We start from the raw sequence: 15,792 nt of genomic DNA on the forward strand, positions 1-15,792 counted from the left end.
CAAAATATTTGCCAAATTAGTGCAGGTTGTGATCTTTCTGACTTGCTTTTGTCAAAGGAATAAAAACCTCACGAATTTCACTTTCTACATTTTTCGCAGCATTTTTCTCCAAAGCACATCTGAGAGTCTTGCACAAAATAAACCTAGCCGAGCTGCTGATAAGTCAATTCAAATGCTACCGAAGGGTATTTAAAGTCTATGGTTGAAATTGAAGTCAATTCAGAAATATGTTCTTCAAAGTGTCTGTTTTTCATGCACAGGAGTTACTTTCTATTATGTTTTGTTAACACAAAGGACACTGCTAACATTTTAAAGCATACCTGTTCCTGCAGCCTCATGTAGAATAAAGTCCTGGTGCCACCAGGAGCTGTAGCCCCCCCAGGTACATTCAGCAAACACAGATCTGAGTAGTCCCTGTTGCTAATGAGGGGTGGTCATCAGTCACCTCTGATATTTGCTTGGAGTTGCTTTTCCCCCTGCTCATTCCCCACAACAAAGTCTGTGGTCCAGTCCTGATGCCAGAGGTAACAAAGGGGAAAAAGTGCTTTAGCTGTGCTGTTAGTGTGAGTGTGCATTTGCTTCTTAAAGGGTTGAACTATTAAAATGTTTTTCCTGCAATGTGTCTTCCTTGTACACGAACTTAAATTCATGTCAAACCTGTCTTCTTCCCAGCCCACTTCTTCAGAGACTTTATATAAGCTGTAGTTCCAGAACTTGAAAAAATGTCAGTACCCTTAGTTGGTATTGGAACCATCACAGTTTTCCTCCCTTGATAAGGAGGGGAGACAGGGAAAATGCAGTGCCTCTTTTTTTTTTTTTTTTTTTTTCCTTTCTCCTTCCCTTCCTTAATTTGTTCTTGAAAACTGCTTTGGAGATGCAGCCCTTATATACTTTTTCTTGCTCCCCCCGCAATGGGAGGGCAAAAATACATCTTGAGATGATAAAATGCACTATAGTTTTGACGTGTTGTTGAAATGTCCATCCTGTCCTTGGATTTTTTTCTCTCCCTTTATAAGCCAGGCTGATAAATTACATAGTTGATGCTTTCCAAAGCCAACTATTCAGCTTTGCAAGTTTTTAATTGCATGGGGAGCTGTTTTATCAATTTATCTTTGAAAAACAGCTTTTCACACCCTTCCCTCCTCCTTCTGGTGCATTAAAACCCAAGGTTTTAAGCCACTTTGTGGACTTGTTATTAAGAAAGCCAGCCAATTAGCCCAATATGAGATGAAGGCCTCCAGCTTCTAACCAAGCAGTGGACTTGGATCTCTCCCTGCTGGTGCACCATCGCTGGCTTCAGTGGACTTGTTTTTGTTTCTTGCCGCTGCACGTGGTGAGATTAGGATGCAGGAATCCATCGCTCGCTTTAAATATCAAGTAAAGCGAACCCAAAATGTGCTCACGAAATCAAATCTGTTTTTTTCAAACTGGGTTTTACAACTATAAATAAATAAGTTTCCCTTTCAGACCCCGACTGGTTCCTTATGAAAGCAAACTGCCATTGCAGTGAGCGCCGATTGGTACATCTGTTGGCAGCCCCAGCAGAAAGGCCACGAGTTGAAAAGGCTGAAGAGCTAATTTACTGTGCAACCTGAAAGCAATAACCATTCCAGCACAGGTCAGCAGCAGCCTAACATTGGCAGGCTGTGATAAATAAAATCTGAAGTTTTTCCGTGCTAATTCATGATTCCATCAAGTTTTGATTTTTTTTGTTTTTTGGGGTTTTTTCTAATGTAAACTGATCCAGTTGCACCAGTTAACTGAAGGTTAAAGGCCCGTGGGTTATCCGAACAAGCAGCACTGAATGTGGATGGAAATACCTTCTATTTTTTTATTTGTTGCTATCATATCTGACATTTGTGATTTTTAAAATAAAATGTTGGCTGTGTTCAGTGGCTACATAGAGAGCTTTTGACATCTGCTTTCACATGTTCAGGCTCTAGGATAAGGACAAACGGTAGGTAGCTGGGAAGCGGTTCTTGTTAGACCTGTGCTAGGAACCACCTTTAATTTATTGGACATCACCTACTGGTAGCTCTTTGTGAGAGGCTTCTGCTTGTCTCTGCTGATGGTATCAGTTTCGTTCAAATGGAAGATACTCTTTCATCACCAAAGCTCTGCCTTTGGGCCTCAGCCTTGGCACCAGCCAAACTGGTTGTTTTGAAGAGAAGCCGTGCATCTGGCTGGTGTCCTCACAGCGGGGTGTCAGCAGCAGCAGTAACAGCATCTTCTCCAGCATCCCTCTATGTCTGCACTCGGCTGTTGTTTCCAGTTGTATGATGTTGATGAGTCCTTGGTCAAAGATAACTCTTGTTGAACGGCAGAAGCTGCAGAGAAGAGCTGTGTTTCCAGGGTGCACTTTAGCTGTGTGAGACAGCAGGGAGTTGGAAGCTGAAAGCTTGGCAGGATGTAGCCCTCGATCAAGGGTTTGCTTTAGAGTTTCCTGAAAGGTCTTTATAGGCTTTGACAATCCAACCTCATGAATGAACTCTGCTTTCTAGATTGGACTTTCCATGTAGGCAGTACTTCAGGAACAGTTGTGCCCATTACCCAGTGATGCTGTTGTCAAAGAAGAAAACGAAGGCAAGCAGCTCTGCACTGCCTTGGCTGCAGCCTGCAAGGACCACTGGAAGGTTGGAGTGTGTAAGGCAGGTCATGTATTTGTGTGTTTGGAAGCTTGGCAGATGCCATATCCACATGATATAGCTGTGTGTACTAGCCCATGGGACAATACACAAGGCGACATGCGTGTGTCAGGGTGCTTGTTGTGAGCTCAGTCCTGTTCCTACTAGACCCCACAACAGTGTTTTCCTTCCTCTTAGAGTAAATAGAGGAAGCTTTGAACAAGGCAAGCTTTCTGGACCATTATGCAGGTCATAGGCAGTACCTGGCTCTGTTGGGTTTCTTGGTGAAGCGGCGCAGGTGTCTGGATGGGCTGTTGCAGTGTCCTGATCACTGAAAGGTTGAATTGTTGTGCAAGGGCAATTGCATGATGAATGATGCTGTTTAAGAGTCCAGACATATAGGTGAAGAGATCTGCTTCAGTTTCAGCATTGTGTTTCTTGACTTCACATCCCTTAGTGCCCAACTTTAATGTTGCCTTAATGCATTTTTAATGGAATGTAGAGTAAAATGCTTCCCTGGACAAGCATAAATTGTGCCAACTTTCTGTTCCTTGTATGTATGTACTTTTCAGCTGTACGTTACTGGCAGGCTACTGGAACAGATACATTTTTCATATAAACCAGTTAGAAACAGGTGTATTCTTGGCTCCTGAATCTGCTTCCACTGAAGTGAGCAAGTTATTATCACTGTTGATTTCAGAGAGAGGTGGACTGGGACACTCAGACTGGGTTCATCAATATTTAAAAGTATGTAGGTCTACAACAGGATCTTGCTTGATATTACATCTGTTTGAATATCACAAAAAATCACGGGGAGTGTAAACAGTTCACCGCAATGACCTGCCTGTACAATGACCTGCCTGTACAATGACCTGCCTGTACAATGACCTGCCTGTACAATGACCTGCCTCATTAAACTAATTACAGCAGTGATTTTCAGTGGAGATTTAATCACACATTAAAACAGGAGTTCTTGAAAATGCAGCAAACCAGGAAAATGCAGAACCTGACATGAGTTTTTTCCTTTAATGACCATCCCACTTATGCTTCTTTAGGGTTTAAAAATAAAAATGAATATGGGTTTTTAGTGGTACTTAATAGGAATGTAGAGAGTATAAAAATCCTAATAACTAGCTTGTGCAGTAAAACTTTATAGGATACCTAATGAAAAGGGCGAGGACAGTAATGATGGAGTCCATTGTCTCTTTTGTGTTGATCTTTTGATACTAGAGCACTCAGTTCATATAAGAAGGTTGCCTTTTTGAAGCACTTTGTGCTCTTTGAGCAGGGTAAAGTCATAAAAAATGATGGTCCAGTGATAAAAGCAACAGCCTTGGCCTGGAGATGTGAAAGTTTAGTTCCTTGCCTTGCTTTGATTTGTACAATTGTGACTAAGTTGCTAAATATTTGTCTCAGTTTCTGATCTGTGAAATGGAGATAACATTTCACCTTGTATGAGAGTTTTATGTAGCGAGCCATGTCCAGACTGAGAGATGCTCTGGTATTGCAAGAATTGGGGTAGGGAAGGTATATCCTAACTGCACATTGCAAAGACTTGATTGACACGAAGGAAGCAGGACAATGCCTTTGGGGTTCCCTGGTTTGTGGCAGGCAATCAGGCTTTTGACCCCCAAGTTTAGGAAATCCTGTCTGCCATCAGTCGAGTACACAGCTTGGACAAGATTAATCACAGCGAGAGCTGACGACTTGCAGGCTGGTTATGGGGACTTGAAGGGAGGAGCTGTGGGTTGCTCTGGTTCAGCTTCGTAACAGAAAAAGTAGCAAAAACCAGAGTTTTGGGGCATTCGTGGCTGCTTTGCCTTTGGGCTGGATCTTGACTTGCTCTGTGCCATGGTGCTGTTCTGGGGACACGGCGTGTACATTGAACAACTTCCTTGCTATCTGTTGTGGGTATTTGGAGCAGGATGCAGGGCAGTAGTAAAGCAGGAAAGAAAGGCGCTGAACTGTAGATACTTGGCTTTTGTGAAATTTGAGGCATTTGTTCAAAATGCATTGCTGTATGCTCGCCTCCAATAGGGAGCAATTAGTTTCTCTACTAAAGAAGACATTTGCGAAGGCTATTCCAATCAGGGAAAAAAAAAAATATTCCTGTGAATGTGTGGCAGGTGGTGTGAAGGGAACATTAGTTTCTTTGGGGATTTGCTGCCTCATTTCTCGCATTACTGTTGCCTTCCCTCTCTCCTAAAAAGTCCTTACCAACTAACCGAGACTATTGCAAACGAGCAGCTATGGCTGCTCAAGAGCCAAGGGGTGGCCGAGAGGTGGCAGCTGAAGGGACACCCGCCCCATTTTCCACTCCTCTGTGTGTTATAGATCATTTAGTTATTCAGAGTGGTCTTTTTAAAGGACTTCTGCAATTTTCTGTCTCTTTTGTCTGGTGAAAGTCCTCATCTGGGTGTGCAGAGGGGGTGACTGCCCTCCTGCAAGCCCGACCCTGGTGTATGCATAAGCCCTGAACACCCTCGTGGTAAGTTCTGATAGGAGTGAAGCATAACTTATTTTTATAGATTTACTTCGCTTGTCTCTAATGTTGGGTTAACAGTAGGAATTAGCTTTAAGAATTAAGCACCAGGTTTATTTCTTCTGAAATAAATTAATTTCCTTGCCTGGATATCTTAATATACGGTGCAGGGCTCTCATTTGGAAAGTGCCTTACAGTATCTCTGCTACTTGAATCATTACCAGTAGGGTTTTCATTATCAAGTTTATCTTCCTAAATACTTTATGGCTTCAATTTTTATTATCCTGTGAAAGGTAGAGAAATTAGTTTAAAGAGCAAATAATGAAGAGAGAAGACCTACAGTGAAAGATTGCTTCCCTGCATGTCTGCTTCTTGTGCCCTTTCAGATGGCGAGTCGGCCAGTGACTCTTTCTGAGTTATTAATCAATACTTTGATACTGAGGAGCTGTGCTGATGGTGGAGGTGTGTCTCCTGGAGTCCCGACTGCTTGTGGTTAGCAAGCATCCCAGCACACTTCTCTTAAGTAGGAGAATGCATCTCAGCTGGTAACCGCTTTTGCTCTCATTTTGGACAAAAAGTGTGCATTCTGCATGGTGTCCTTCCCTGATACTTGACTTTTACAGGTAACTTCACAGTAAGAGACAATGTCAGCATTGCTTTTAACACCCCTGCCCCATAAGCTTAAGTGCTTTGGGATGTACCTTTCTTAGGAAGATCTCTTTGCATTGCATCCATTTTGCTGGTGTTTTATACAAGTTGCATCCTAGGAAATCATTTGCTTGCTGTGCTGTTTTCCTGAGCTGGACATTCAAAGCTATTTCATCTAACCTTTGTTCTCTGTCATTTTCATTGCTAAATTCAAAGTATAAAGCCTTCCGTAGTGGGGTAAGAGTGTGAGGGAAAGCAGTGCAACGGCTCTTCCGTCCCCAAGGTAAATTTTGTTGATCATCTGACAATGAAGAAAGGGGGGGAATCTTTTTTTGATATAGAATAATTATGGTTTAATTGAGAAGGAAATCTTCTGATGGTATTTACCATAAACTCTCAACAATTTCACCTTAAGGCAGCCATGCTGTTGTCTCTCCCTTCCACATTTCAATAGGGGAAGATTAATTTTCAACACCTACTTAGGGCCATGTTCCTCCAAGCTGGTGTAGGAAGTGTAATTCATATCTCCCGATGCCAGATGATCCACCTTCCTTCACTTCTTTTCCCACCCAAGAGGGATGAAAGGAGGCACCATCATCTCCCAACACTGATTTCTACCAGTTGCACCACTTGACTAACAGGGTACATACATGCAGTATAATCTCTAATAGCTGGAAGCTGAAGCCTGATTTGGAATGGAAATAAGGAACCGTGTGTGACTTTTATTGTTAGTTTATTATAAGTAAATATGGTGATTAGCTTAAAGATCTTTCCTGGATGCATGCTGAAGTCTGTGCCAATGCAGATGGGGGTACATTTTTCAAAGACTAATTTCAGGACCCCAGCTCAGCCGGGCCTCCCTGTAGGGTTAGAAGAAGAGAAAGCACACTCCGAGGGCAAGATAGAGCTGAAATATCTCTCCCTGCTTAACTCTCAGGGACCCTTGAGAGGCAGCAGCCTGTGGCTGAGGGAAGCCTTGGAGAATATTCACCCTTTGCCCTGAGATGTGCTCCAGCATGACCAGAAATGAAAGCAGAAGCATGTGTTATGCAGAAGGTCATCAGAGCTCTGTTGTCTTTTAAATCCCGTGGAGGCAGCTGGCAGGACCCGCTCGGTGTTTCTCCCTCTCTGCGCTGAGCCTTCCTCTGCCCCGCTCTGCTGCTGGCTGAGGGCAGCACTTCTGCCCCAGCTGCGAATACAGCACCCATGCAGACAGAGATCCCGGAGGATACATTCTCAGTTCACTCTGGTTTATCTTATGTAATGCAGTGAATTGACGGTCTTTTTAAAAAAAAAAAATAAATGATCCGAACTCATACTGTAACTGTCTGAAGCTGTTATGAATCTTCTGCTGCTGATCAGTTTCAGTGATGCTCTGGGGGAAACAGTAATGCCAGCATAGAGAGGATTGAGAATTGGATTTCAAATGCTTTCACCTCTACAACCAAGGTGATGAGGTAGGGAGGTGAGGCTTGGCTTGCTCAGCATGCATCCCCGTGTACCAGACAAGTGCCAGGCAGCTCATGCGTTGGCCCATTCCTGTGGCCTGATCAAGAGTTCATTTGTGTCAGTCTGAATCATGTGGCAGTGACCCACGCTGTGCTTCTCTATTTTTCTCAGTGCCCTGAGGCTTTCCCCCGGGGACATCTGTGTCTGCCGTGTGTGTGCTCGGCAGCTCTGCTCCCGAGAGAGGCGGTGGCTGGGATGGGGTCACCACCACCTCAGCAAGTCACACGGACAGAAGGGGTGACCGATGTGTAGTCATTTCGCGCCCCGACATCATGCTGAAGAACTGCTGGAAGCAGACAGGGACTTTTCTTCTGTGTGCACATGCTGGGATTGGATTTGCACAGATCATTGCACGCACAGATTGACTGCGCTGCGAGTTTGTGGCAGTGCCAGTGAGGTGGTGATAACGGTGGGGACGCGACGCCGCGCTGCTCTCCTGTCACCAGGATGAACTGTGCAGCCCACACAGCCGAGGCGTCAGGCTGCAGCCGCATAAATGTAGCATGACTGCAATAATCCAAACTGCTGAATTATTTTCCTTCTAATTCTACGTTTCTAGTTTCTCAGAGTCTTTTCCAGGCTGACCTTTCACAGGCTTTGTCTTTTGTAAAGCCATGAAGCTGTTTGCTTGCCACTGATCCCTAAGCAATGTAATACTCGGTAAAATCAAACCTACCTTTAAAAGTACAGTAGTGAGGTGGGGAGTCTGAATTTGTGTATGCGTGCACACATTTCTAGCTGTTGAAAATTTGAATTCTGTGTTAAAGATGTCGAAGCTGCTCCTGCTGATCTTAAAAGAAAGCATGAAGCCTTGAAACATCTGTAAGTATCTGAAATTTTACCTGGGTGGGGAGTGCTGCTGGTGAGAAGGAAATGGATGGTTTGATGCGAGTAAGTATCCAGAGGGAAAAGGATTAATAAAATTTCTTGAGCTCCTGATCCTTCATAAGGTGTTTTTTTAATTTTTTAATTAAGCAGAAACCTGGAGATCTGGACATGACCTGGTGGCTATGACCATTGTGACTGTTAAGTGAATGTGCAGCTAACATGGTTGCAAATTCGTACCTGTGATTACGAGGAGAAACAGCTGCTTTTGTCATCCTCCTCCCCTGCCAAATTTGTGGATGATTCCCCATCAGATGTCTGCAATGCAGACGGCTAAATTATGCAAGGGAATCTGCAGCTGTTGTAGTTCATGTGCTTCTACACTGGTGAAAGAACTGTAAGCTGCCTCGTGTCAGACCTCAGAGCTGCTCTTTTACAAGATGCATAAGAAATCTTTGCATGTTAAAGACGTCCATGGCAGAAGAGAATACATTTGTGTTCTCACATAGATGATAAGGGGGCTGGGACTTGTATGCATCCTTGCCCTGGCTCCAAGGGCTGTGTCTCCCCACTGTGTATATATTCTTGCTTTTATGTGTTCAGGTGTATGTTCAAAGTTAACAACAGGGCTTGCCTGGGATTAGAAATGGCGAAACCAAAGGTGTATCCTCGGGTGTTAAATGTTCAGAGAGCAAAGCTGCATCTGAATTTTTTGAGATTCTTTTTTTCTTTTCTTGCAGTTGTCAGGAAATCTTCCATGAGTGTAGTTTGAACTGCCAATGACCCACTTGTTGAAAGCAGGATATGTTTGGTGCTTCAAATTTGTTTTCTCATCAGGCTAATGGGGGTATTTTTGGTATGCAGCTATAGATGGGTGTAGGGCTGGCATGATACAATAAATAGCTGGTATGCATTAACAGTACTTAAGCAGTCTGTTGATGGCAGAAATGTAATGATTCTTTAAAATCTTTATTTGCAATTTAATTTATTTTTAGGGTTCTTCACATCAGAAATTCTTTGTCCATCACTGCCTGGATGTTGACTTTTATCTCTTGCTTGTCACATGCACTTCAGATCCTCAGACAATGTTGTCTCGAAATGAGAGGATGTGATGGAAAGCATAGTGTTTATTTACATAGCCGTAATAACCTGAAAGAAGCAAACAGTGAATGACAGAGAGAAACAGAGATTTATGTTCTGGGGACAGCACTAAGACAGCATATGCAGGAGCTTAGCTGGAGCTGCTTGACTGCTTTTCTGCCTGTCTTCTGTAAGCAAAACTTGGTTTCAACAGTAGAAGTGTTTGTGTTAGTTCACTTCTGAAAACTTTTGGAGTAACTGTGCTCTGTATTGTGAGTCTTTGTCATGATGCCAAACAGGCTGCTGTAAACAAATGTAGATCTTTACTTGGAAAAAAAGTTGTTTGGTACATTTGTTCACCTTCCCTTTGTCTGTGTGTTGCTTGCCTGTGCACGTTAGCATCGCTCGGTCCCCATTTGGCCTCTGCTTCTGCACTCGAGTACGGTCACACCCTGGGAAGGACAAAGTGCTGAGCGAGTGTTGTCCACTGCCTTGCGGTGGGATTGTGGAGGGAGGTGACTTCTCTGCGCTGGGGACCTGTGATCACGATAGTTCTTGGGGTGCAGCTGAGCTACGCTGTGTGACAACAGCGCTGGGGGAAGGGGCTGTTTATCTGCCTGGCTGTGCAGTGCAAATGAGGACGATTGATTATAAATAAACTGGGAAAACAGAATCCTGGCTTCATTTAGACATCTGTTTTAAAAATGGTTAGCGAGGGCCTGTCTTGTAGCAGATGTCCTAGCACTGATTTTTGTAAGCTTTGACTGCTTTTTCCTGTCTTGTAACACTCCTCCTTTACACTTACTCCATGTGCTCTTTTCCATTCGAGCAACTTGGCCCTTGCAGCCTTGGGGCTCATTTTGTGCAAGAGGAGCAAGACGAGGTGTTGAGAGATCAAAGGAGTTGTCCAGAACTGTTCAGCAGAGTCAGGCACTGAACCCTGACTGGTTTCTGTTGCTGGATAGAGAGTAACTCTGACTTGCACCTCCAGGGGAGCTACTTATCTTCTGAGAGAAAAGATGGAGGCTGTGGGAGTCCTCTTGTGTAGACACCTCCAAGTCCAGTGGGTATTCCCACCAGCTGTGACCCAGAGAGGCTCAGAAGATGTCAGTGCTTGGAGTAGGCTGTCGGGCATCCTTGTATTGACTGTGACCTTTCTCTTCTCACCTGGGACTGAACGAGTTGCTTCCCTTGCTTAGCCTGTTAGTTTTAATGTCACTATACACTTGACACAACAGTGCATCTTCTAAGAGCAGGTCTATCACGGAGGCCCACTGCAGACCTGCGGGCTTCCTTCCGCTGTCCCAGCAGACCTTATGCAGCACCTTGGAGCATCTGGGCCAAGGACTTGCAGGGTTGTTGTTATTTTCCCATTCATTTTATGAACAGAAAACATCTAAAACTAGAGGAGCTTAGCGCAGAGGGATACAGCTGCTGCTGAATAACCTAATGTAGCAATCAAAGGAGAAACAGTGACCTTGGAGTTCATTTAAATTAATTTTTCATTGGCCTTGAGAATTTAATGGCAGTCCTCACAGGATTATTGAAAGGTAGGATAAATAATCATAGGAAAGATGAATTGATTTGCTATGTGTAGGTCTGACTTCCAGTTCATATCTCCCCTTTTCTGCAGTGGTAGGTGGAAGCAGAGTGTAGCATGCAATAGCAAAATTCTCATAAAGATGGCCAGAGAAGCATCATTTATCGTGGGAGAAGCTTTTAAGATTCGTTGTCCCTCTTTCAGATTCAGTTTAATGTAGTGGCTTTTTTTCCAGACTGGCGTATCGTGCTTTCCTCTGTCAGGGGTCAAGCAAGCATTGCATGATAAAAGATTTGAGGACTTCAGTTTGCATTAAGTGCCTTTGAAGACATGATCCCGCATCCTCTTCATTTTAAGCATGAGTGAATTAGCTTTGTGGCAGTCAGTAGTGCTGTGTCTGTGTGATGTTTGTGAAAGAACCTGGAACAGTGACATTTCATAGTCTGAATATCTTTCTCCAAAATATTACTTACATGAATTTCAGATGCTTTGGATTGTTCTTTGTTACCTGGGCATATATGCACAGCTTGTTTGTTTTGTTCTTTTTTTTTTTCTCTGCATAGGTTTGTGAAAACTCAGGTTGTTGCTTTTGCTTGACCAGATTTGATATTAATGATTGTAGAATATAGTGTAGCCTGTGTGGATACCATATCTAGAGCACAGTATGAAGCTTGCTCTGTCTGGGGGATGTGCCGTGTAAAGCCCACCTAGGTGAAGTTACCCCTGCAAAAAAGTTTGTCTCTTTTGGTACAAATTTGAGCTAGCTAATTCAGAGAGGTTCCCAGGTATCTGAGCAGGGACTGGAGATGGCCCTTGCTTAGAAGTAAGGAAGAGCACAAAATGAATAAAATTCTCTGCTGCTAAAAGGAGAAATAAATCAACTCGGGCAGGTGTCAAAGGGAACTGTCAGCCCCTTCCACAAAGCCATATGCCTGCGAGTTTCCTGTGGGTGGCAAATAAATCATTTTGCCAGCCTCTTTCATGCTTTCAACCAAGACAAGCAGTGCTGAGACAGTAACTCTTCCTCAGCCTTTTCCAGCTTCCTCCCGAGTTCACCTCTGAAGCTGTCGTATCAGGTTCTCATCTTGGTGGTATGTGCTCCCACCACGGTGTAAAACCAAAGCAAAGGTTCCTCCTCCAGCTGAGATCCCCTCACTCTGCCGTTCCTACCACATTAAAGCATTGTTTTTCGCTCAAAAGAAGGACATGGGGCTTTTTAATGTTGTGGTTGCTATGCAGATGACTAAGCTGTGGTGGGGATGTTAGCTGGTGTTTGAACTGGAGTTTGGTCTGGGGTCAGCTGTTCGGGTATTTGCTGTAATTCTCAGGTGGGATTTGCAGACTTTATTCAAATGTATCCACCTTGTTGTACAAACGTGCCCCGAAAGTGTTTTCATGGTGTGCTGTGGTGGCTGGGGCTCTGCCGAAGTCCCTGTTTGCTGTGGTGAAGTTACACCTGGATGTCCTATCGCTCCTTGGCTGCCAACACTCTCTGACTTGTGCTGTATAGAACATGGTTGTCTGGTTGAGTTCAGGCTTAGGTTTGTGTCTGCTGGCTTTGGCAGCTGGCGTTAGTGGGAACCAACACAGCGATGAGATTCAGTGTCCTTGGTTTATTTTCTTTTAGACAGTGGTGTAAAAATAGCCCCAACCCTGTTGCCCATACACCTCAGAAATGGCTTTTGCTGAAGCCGCATTGAAACAGATTTTCTGATACAACTTTCAAAAGCTCAGCAAAGTCTGGGCGTTCAAGTGCCTGTTCCAACAATAATCGCTGAAGGCAGAAAAGCTGCTGCTGGAAATGAGAGGAGAAAGTGCAACAAGGGATTGCGTGGAGGGGACGTTGCACAGGGACAGGCGAGCGCAGTGCGTTGGGGTCGTGCCATGCACCTTATTGCAGCTCTCTGTGCCTGGTGTCGGTCTCTGCTGCCCTGTCCCTTTGCTGGGACCCTGCAGGGACGGGGGTTGTGCTGGTTCTTGGGGTGCAATAGCAAGGGCTGTCCCGGAGATCCAGCATCGTGCCATGGGCACCGAGGTGTAACTTCAGGGTGGTGGCAGGAACCATACCTGGTCCTCAAAGTTCAGCTTGCCTGGAAGCAATTGCACTGGCTGAAGGCAGTTTAATTTACACTCAAATAATTTATTTTAAATCTGCTTTTCTTGCTCATGCATTCATTTTACTTTATTGTAATGTCAGCACTTAGCACTGAAGTAATGGCAGATCTCTGGAGAACTTCGCACAAGCGAGAAAGCACCATTATCTCGGTTTTACAGGCCCTGCTTATGTTGAGAACATATGTGGTGGTGTAATTACACTGATGTGATTAAATCAGTGCAAATCCTTGCTGGAGGGACATGCTGCACCACTGTAAAGCAGAGCTTATTATCAGTGCAGTTTAATTCAAATTACATTACTCAATTAAGCTGTGCTAGTATAAGCCTCTGCTTAAAGTCAGGAAGTCACGTGAGGGCCTGTGTTGTTTCTTCTTAAAGCAGGTAAAGATTTGGAAACTGAAATGGGTGAGGTTGTGCCTCGCCCAAGAGCGTGCTGGAAGCAACGGGCTTGAGAAGTACCGTGTTTATAGTGCTTTCTGGGAGGAAAGTGCTGTGAGTGCGAATCGAAGGCTTTTATTATCGTTTTTTAATAGATTAAATTGTTTGTTTAAACCAGAGTGACCACTTTGGAAAAGATCCTAGATCATACTAAGGCTTTACAAATAAATTAAGTAAAATGCATACTAAATTCTAGTAAATCTCTACCACATGGGTTTGGGTTTTGATTATGGCTAGATGGGTCAATGAATAACCATGGCGTGTGCAACTTAATTGGATTTTTTTTTTTTTTCTAATTTTTGGCAGGGTGTGGGCACTGTAAGAAAATGAAGCCAGAATATGAGAAGGCTGCAGAATTTCTCCATGTAGCCAGTGATGTAAGCTAATTTCCTTTATTATATCCTTCAAATAATCAGTAATAAATAGCTGGAGCAATAAAAGTGACTTTTCTCCCTACAACAAATTCAGCTGTTCTCATCTTCCCACAGGACCCTTCAAAATGTGCTTCCAAAGTACAGTCTCATCGCTAATGCATGAGCCCTGCCAAAGTCTTAGAAAGAACATTCTGTCTTGAACGAAAACAAAATCAAAAAATGTTTATGTATTCTGCTGTAGGCCTTATACATAATATGATCAAATCCAAAATGGATTTTTTTTTTCCCCTTAAAGGCATCGAATGTAAAGAAACATAGGCTTTTATTTATTAATTAGATTTGGAAAAAAACAAAGGGGTTTGATCCCTCTTTCAGATACCCTGGTTTTATGATTGCATCACTCCATTACTTCACCTTAAGAGCTTCATCTTAAGTGCTCCATCAGCGTGGCTGGAGAAGAGAGATCCAGTAATATCAGTGTTATTGACTCAGTCTCACACTGTGTACACAGTGCAAGAGGAGAAGTAGGATTAGCTCCCCCATACTTTAAGCATCTTCAGTGTACACATCAAGGGTCCTTTTGTAGTTGGAGAAGAAGGAAGAGATGAGAAAAACAAAGATCAAACAAGTCACACTCTACAAGTGTCCATTCTCCTGTGGCTCTAAATGTGGTTCATGTAAAGATGCCTGCAAGTTAGGGAAAGATGGATTTGCCTTGAAGTAAACTTGTCTTCAACGATGCTTGTTTCCTCTGGGAGAAATTGGGATTTGTGGGATGAAATGCCACTCCTGGGAACAGCTCCTAAGCATTATAGAGTGAATTATATACAGGCAATCCTGTCAGAAACAGGAGAACAATTAAAACTCTGGTTACATTTAGTCCATACAATGTCCCTTCCTAGTTTTGCATCAGTCCTCTGTGTCTTTCTCTGTATCTGTGCAGAGTACCTGAGAAAGGGAAGGCACCTATATCATTAGTGATTGCCCCCAAGTCCCCTGCTTTGTGCCAAAGGATTGTTTGTATCTTGCTGGGATTTACAGTTGGTGTTCTCCGTTTTAGAGTCCAGGTGTCCTTGCAGCAGTCGATGCTACCATCAACAAGGCGCTGGCAGAAAGATACCGCATCTCAGGGTTTCCTACTTTGAAGTATTTTAAGGATGGAGAGGAGAAATACACTCTGCCGCACCTCAGAACAAAGAAGAAGATCATCGACTGGCTGCTAAAGTAAGTTCTGAGGGTCTGAGACAGTATTCGGGTTCCTGGTTACTGGCTCCTGAAGACTGCTTTGGTGAGGAAGCAAATCTTAAACCTAGCTTCATCGACTGCCTAAATCCCTTCCTAACAAAAACAAATTGCATTGCAGTATTCAAAGCCATACAAACACATATGTTAATTATGGTCTCTAACACGCCAAATCCTTTATTTGCTGTGAGCTTTTTCATAGTTGTCCCGATAATTCTTTCCCAAAATAAATATTTTTCAAATATATGCAGAGCCTCTCACTGGAGAAGGAATAGCAATGGCTCTGGAAAATAAACAGAACATTTGTTGTTCCCTCTTTGTACTAAGCAGCAGATTTCACTGTTAGTAACTGAATTTCTGCAGTTATACTTTCCTCCTTCCAGCATTTCAGAGCCAATGCCTAGATAACCAGCGATGTGGGGCTGAAGGAAAGCCAGAGAGACCAACAAAACCAGCACCTTTGTCTGCACTAACCACCTTTTCTTGGTGTTGTGTTAAACTGTGCAGAATTGAGTTTGATGTATGATGAAAATAATTTCATTTCAAAGAAGTAAATTGCTGATACAATGTTCTTTTTTAAGTATTCTGGAATAAAATATGCATTTCCTTTAGGTACTGGAAGCCTAATGTATTTTCTGCATTATTCAATGGGAAAAAAATGCCAGTGTTTTGTGAAGTTTTTAAATCATTTAACCATTAAGTGCAGCTGGCGTGAGGAATGTAATTTTAATTTTTCTCCTCTTATTTGGTGGGGGGAGGGAGGTTGCGTGGGGTTGTTTTGGTTGGTGTGTTTTTTCTTTTCTTTTTAAATACATCTCTGAGTACTTCAAATCAGGTGATACATATGGTCTGGCAGCATCTTTGTAGCACGTTGGAAAGTGTTATCTACATTCTACACTTAGACACGGTACTCCC

The 15,792-nt window shown here is 43.3% G+C and overlaps 1 protein-coding gene across 2 annotated transcripts in view; it reads left to right on the top strand.

The window, feature by feature from the left end:
• The window catches only part of PDIA5 (protein disulfide isomerase family A member 5), a 102,379-nt gene that overhangs the window by 53,694 nt on the left and 32,893 nt on the right, over positions 1-15,792 (top strand). For both annotated transcript variants that reach the window (XM_065637841.1, XM_065637842.1), the window contains exons 12-13: positions 13,568-13,638; positions 14,696-14,859. In XM_065637841.1, the coding sequence (XP_065493913.1) occupies positions 13,568-13,638; positions 14,696-14,859 (235 nt within the window). The remainder of the gene's footprint in view (positions 1-13,567; positions 13,639-14,695; positions 14,860-15,792) is intronic.

Source organism: Caloenas nicobarica, chromosome 6 (assembly GCF_036013445.1).
Source record: "Caloenas nicobarica isolate bCalNic1 chromosome 6, bCalNic1.hap1, whole genome shotgun sequence".
Lineage (NCBI taxonomy): Eukaryota > Metazoa > Chordata > Aves > Columbiformes > Columbidae > Caloenas > Caloenas nicobarica.